This window comes from Mercenaria mercenaria, chromosome 2 (assembly GCF_021730395.1).
Source record: "Mercenaria mercenaria strain notata chromosome 2, MADL_Memer_1, whole genome shotgun sequence".
NCBI lineage: Eukaryota > Metazoa > Mollusca > Bivalvia > Venerida > Veneridae > Mercenaria > Mercenaria mercenaria.
The window spans coordinates 77044537-77050536 of record NC_069362.1 but is presented as its reverse complement, the minus strand read 5'-3'; the positions used below and the strand labels follow the sequence as shown (position 1 = coordinate 77050536).

Below are 6000 nucleotides of genomic sequence, written 5' to 3'. Positions count from 1 at the left end.
GATCAAGTTACTTGTGGAGAGGTTGGCTGACTACCTCTGGTGAATAACAGATACCTTCAAGTAAACCCTTTAACATGCCTAAAACTGAGTTTAAACTAGGTTTTCTTTCATCTGAGATACAGTTTTGACATAAGCTAGGCATTTTAACAAGAATGTGGACTAAATCTATATCAAATACCTTCAAAGATGTGTGTAGTATTACAGAAAAAAATCATGTACAAATTGATTTCTTGTTTATGAACCCTTCAATTTTCAAAGTATAAAATCGAAAACAGCTGAATGAATGTACAGGTAGTTTATAATAAAACAAAACAAAACACAGTATTTGTAATCACGTTTGAGTTTTTTTTTTAATTTTAAGCAATGATAAACAAGCTGAACATTTTTAGAATATTTAGGATTGTACAAACCACTTTCATATGATACAGAACTGCACAAAAATACCCTACTGAACAGTATCCACATGGTAAATACATGTTTTAGCAATAACTTGCATTATAATTTCAAGAATTCAGTTGTTATAGTTTAACATGTAACTTATGTATTTCAAACTTTTTGTGTATAGTATATTAAATAAGAATAGTATTTAAATACATTTGACGTAAAATATAAATGATACTGTCTAATTTGATATTTTCTTGAAGTTTTGTAAATGATTGCGCTAGAGGTACATTTATATACATGGACTTTTAGTCAGTAACCTACATTTACCACTTTGTATCCCGCTGTATTATCAAAGCCTGGGAGCACTCGTAGTGCCGGATTTTGTCACATTTTTGTTCTGTTTTATATCAATGACTGTGTGTCTAAATGCTACTCATTGACAGTATACATGACGAAGAGAACAACTGTATTCAAAGTTTGGCTGTTACTTAATATCATACCAGGTGTATAAAGTATAATTTCATAAAATCTTTCAAATGATAATTTTACCTCAAGAACATTACAGAAAAATGAAATAAAAAACCAGCCTCATAATGATATATCTACATCCCCTGCATGAATATCTCACTTACATACTGCGCTATTTATAAATCAAACATATTTGTTATACACTAAATTTTGCATCATATTGCCAAAAGCTGCAATAGCGAAGACATGAGTAATAAACCGGAAGCAATTATTCCTTAGATCTAAGATCTGGAACTGCTTAACAAAAACACAAACTGGCCAGCAGTGGAGGGAAGTGTGGTAGGTGTCCACCGCTGAAGCCGGGGGTGGCAGGTTCCGCAATGGAGATAAAATAATTATTGTAAACTAAATAACTTGTCAAGAGTGAATGATGTCAGGTTGGACTACTTTGATAATCAGTCCGCGATATTCGTATGCAATAAAGTATTTTGTGAAGCGCATGAACTTCTTTTGCGTGGTAAGGATTCAGCGATTTTCTGTATCTAAGTATCATAACCCCTACCCACTTCCCTCAAAAAGTAAAAATATACACACACGCATACACAACAATTTAAGCATGAAAATCTTTCATGGAATATTAAATTCTTATCACTTAAAATTATGTTCATGACACTATTTGATGAGCATGTTTAAACAAAACAGTTTAAGCTTGTATGAAAATCATAATACAGCACCATACTGATTGGCTAACATGCATATTTACATAATGTATTGTTTATTCTAGATGCTGAAGTTCTTCAACTGGTTTCAGATAGTTGCTTTGCAATCTTGACATGTAAAGCACGACTCTCCGTATTTCCTACATATACATTCTTAAGCATCATAGGTAGCATTTAAAACATTTAATGGATTAATAGTCTGTCAGGAGCAACTGGCAATAATGTTTCGAAAGTAAAATACCTATGAGTTCAGACATACATGAATGACATTACCCAACCGATATGAAATTTGAACATTCAGTTATTGACGGTCTTTGTAAATGAGTATACAATCAAAATATTATACATATTCATTTACATTTAAATTGTAACATCCATATACATATCAACTGTACATATTTACATACTTAGTACATATAATATAGTATATATTCTTTAATTATACGTCTCTAATACCGTATTAAACTATACAGGTGTTAAAAAGCACAATACAAGTACACATTATTTGTTTATATATTCCATGATTGTTCTGTACAGTTTGTACCATATAAAACAAGTGTACTTGGTACATTTCTGAATGTTCCTGGATGGATTCTGTCATTTAGATGTACACTATAATTATATGAGCCGTGCCATGAGAAAATCAACATAATGGGTTTGCGACCAGCATGGATCCAGACCAGCCTGCGCATCCGCGCAGTCTGGTCAGGATCCATGCTGTTCGCTAATGGTTTCTCTAATTGCAGTAGGCTTTAAAAGCGAACAGCATGGATCCTGACCAGACTGCGCGGATGCGCAGGCTGGTCTGGATCCATGCTGGTCGCACACCCACTATGTTGGTTTTCTCATGGCACGGCTCATATCTCATTTTCATGTTAAGGTCATACACACATGTATTTTAAAGGATATCCAGATAGTTTTGTGTAAATAAAGTTTAACAATAAACTGTGCATACAATGAATGAAACTACATACAATAAAGACCGCAAATCCTATTTATACAAAGGACTTCAAAGAAATGAGTAACGTTGAATCATTGCGTTCAACTGATATAGGTCTTTCTTCACGATTTGAACAAATATTTTGTTTTGCGGAAACAGCCGAAAACTAAGCCAAGAAATACACCCTTTATGTATAGTCTGAACTTGGGATTAAATGCACAGTATACTATCGGGTTAAACACACTGTTCATATATGGTAGTCGCAAGGAAATCTGAGCCCATAAATTTAGTTCATACTCTTCTCCCGTTTTCAGCACCTCTCGCATGAGGATTTTTATAATAAAATACGGCGTGAAACAAACTATGAACACTATCGATACCGCGAGCATCTTGAAAGTTAAGTTTCTTTCTACAGCGCATTTAGCGCTGTTGTATCTTTTGGGCTTTTTATGTCTATGGAACTTTTTTTGCATTGTAGACTTAGAATGATTGCCTGGTGACAAAGTTCCCGCATCAGGTAAATGCTCAATGTCGCAAGAAGATGAATATTCAGTGGTATTTTCATCGCTTGGTCGTGACTCTTGAATGCTAGAACATGTCGGTGTAACTGAAACACGCGGTTGGACGCTCTGTCTACTTTCTGTAGAAATATCTAAATCTATAGCATACTTATCATCTCCATACGAACTCGAACCGAGTTCGTTACTTAGAATGCTAGCTCTTTCTGAATTCTCATGTTGCTTTACCGGATCTACTTTTCTGTGTTCTTCAGTTTCCTCCGTGTGTACTGCTGATGAAAACGAACCGTGACCTTGCTGCGAATTGGTGTTTATTTCATCTTGCCTTTCGATTTCATATGATGGATTATTTATGTCCAATGTTTTAACTTTCGGATTTTGATGTAAACGTTTCCGTTTCTTTTGTAGCTTAAATATGGTGTAAATAATGTGAGAATAAGCCACGGCTAATGTTAGCCAAACCATTAGCATAAGAAGAAAGTCAATGACAGTGAAGATTGTTACACTAACTATATAACTGTCATCATCCCGTGTCGTACAATATCTTCCTTGTACAGTCATATTTACGTCATGGTCTACCACGTTAACCTCAACACTGTCAAAGTTTGCAAAGTTTCTCACAGACAACACCAGTCCAAAGGAAACAATAGCAATGACAGCATATTTTGCTGTAACTAATGTCATCTGCTTTCCAAACGGTCTACATATTTTTCTGTGTCGGTCAATAGCCACGACCCAAAGTATCAAACCAGAACAAGCAACTGCCCAAAGGCCAACGAAATGTGCCAACTTACATATGAAACTTGCAGTATATTTCACATTCACCCACATCTCTATAATGTTAGGAATAAATAGGACGCAAACTATTAGGTCTACCATAGCCAAGCACGCAATCAGCATGACTGTAGTGGACCGCTTGGACTTGAATGTGTAGAATATAAAGGTGAGGATATTCCCAACAATTCCTGCAGCACCAAACAGGATCATGTATACGATCACCGGGAGCAAATGCCGGAATATGTCATACCTGGTCTTTTCTAGGATGACGTCTTCGTCGCTTGTGTAGTTTTTCATGTTTGATATCTGCAATTACAAAGGTAACAACAAAGCATGACTTTCTATCTTATAAAAGACGTTATATATTTCTTCTCGAAAAACCAAGGACATTACCCCGAAAGTCCGAAGGGAAAAGCTATGTTCAAGGAGCGGAGCTGCCTAAACAGCACTCGCAATCGAAATTAATGTGAACTCTATCTATCAACTCGACAGGCAAAAAACACGAAATCAATGGGCATGTAAGAAGTGATTCTATTTAGGAATATTTCAAATCTATGGATACAAGCTAATTAAAAAGCAGCCCGGTCTGTTGCGTCATGTGAGCGTGTTACAATCCTTCATACAGATAATTACTTTCGTCAAAATAATATTTCAGTCTATCAATTTGAAAATTGCATAGGATGTGGCGTAAGTACAAATAACCATTTATCTTAAAGTTAAACGCGCCTAACCCTCACATCTGAACTTTCCGTTTTGAAAAGTCTCGCAATAACAATTTTGTAAACGATAGATATTATCAGAAAAACTTCATAATGGGACAATTGCAATACGCAGTTATGCAGCCCGAGTTGTATTTTATGATGTTTACCTACCAACAGCGATGGTAATCTGCATTCATGTTTTAAGTGTAACGTTTGTGTGTAACAGATTTATTGTCTTACACATTAAATCAAAATTTAGATTTGTTCAAAATCGCCATTTAGAAACTTTAAGGCCATTTGCTGATTAACATATTCCTAATGTTATGCCAGAGCTCAAGAGTAAGAAAATGATTTAGACAAAAATGAAAATTTTACAAATCTGAGTTTCTCTTGGAAGTTGTATGATGAATACTGCTTTATCTTTTATTGATATCAGATAGTAAAATTCTGATGTAATTAGTAAACATTATCTCTAGACATGCAAAGAGCATGTATAATTACGATTAAATATAATTGAAAATGATATCTTGAAACAAACTTATAAAAGCCTTAAATACGTTTACAGTGAAAAAGCAAGTCAAAGATTATTTCAAGTCGAAGAAAAGCGCCGATAAAGTATATTTCGTTACCTTTTAATTAAATGTATTCCAAAAGAATAAAGAAATGAACACTGTGTCGTTCTCCAGAATATGTAAAATCGAGTTTTTACATAGTTTTGAACGATAAAATCCAAACAAGTAATTGTTTACAACTTCCTTCTAGATTACATTTACTTCATACAGGTTTATTTTTCATAATTTTGCCTTTATATAAAAGTAAATATAAGGTGCATGCATCACTGCTTCTCTTTCTATTTAGAATGTTGTAAATTGAAAATATCGATCATATATTGTAACTGATCTACTTCCATTTTTGGCATGATCATTTCAAATGAAATACGGCTTTCCATTCCGATTTTTAATAGATTGTTTTTATTACATTTACTGTGTATTCGCCTGCTTTTATATTTGATATTTTGATAGATTGTGTTTTACAGTATTCCTTCAGCCTACATTTATTTGAAGATAACGGAAGTATAATCGGTACAAACAATTAATAGTATAAACAGAGAATCTACTTTTTCCGAATCATGATGAAAAATGTCGAATGAATTGATGAATATGATATGGAAAGTATAGCATTCTGCCAAATACGAACCCATGAGTACCTACTTGAGAAGCTATTCCATTAAGCACTGATCTGTAAGGTCTCAGAGGTACAGATAACTCATTTTCAATTGACTGAAAATTTCATTCAAATTCATGTACAGTCAATACTTCAATCGTGATATCAAATGCATTTGAATAGCTTCTGATCGTTTGTCAACTGTCATGTGGTATTAATTAAGTACATGTAAAATTACCTGGTGACGTTATGTGTTGCTCAGAGCTAATCAAAAGAGCAACATCTTTTTTTTAATCCAGGAAATTAAAATATTTTACCGGATAGTAACT

General features: G+C 34.0%; 1 protein-coding gene across 2 annotated transcripts; it reads right to left on the bottom strand.

Annotated features, from left to right (window-relative positions):
• Positions 1-324: 324 nt before the first annotated feature.
• LOC128545906 (D(2) dopamine receptor A-like) lies at positions 325-5854 on the bottom strand. Of its 2 annotated transcripts, none has more exons than XM_045357877.2 (2): positions 5719-5854; positions 325-4112 (listed from the first exon to the last, which is right to left on the bottom strand). In XM_045357877.2, the coding sequence occupies exon 2, from the start codon at positions 4101-4103 to the stop codon at positions 2634-2636; it is 1470 nt and encodes a 489-aa protein (XP_045213812.2). In that variant the 5' UTR covers positions 4104-4112; positions 5719-5854; the 3' UTR covers positions 325-2633. The 2 variants fall into 2 exon arrangements, with proteins under 2 accessions (XP_045213812.2, XP_045213809.2); XM_045357874.2 differs by lacking the exon at positions 5719-5854 and adding an exon at positions 5137-5648.
• Positions 5855-6000: the final 146 nt, after the last annotated feature.

Coding starts and splice junctions, on each gene's coding strand:
- LOC128545906 (XM_045357877.2), bottom strand. CDS start 4,103: ATGAAAAACTACACAAGCGACGAAGACGTCATCCTAGAAAAGACCAGG.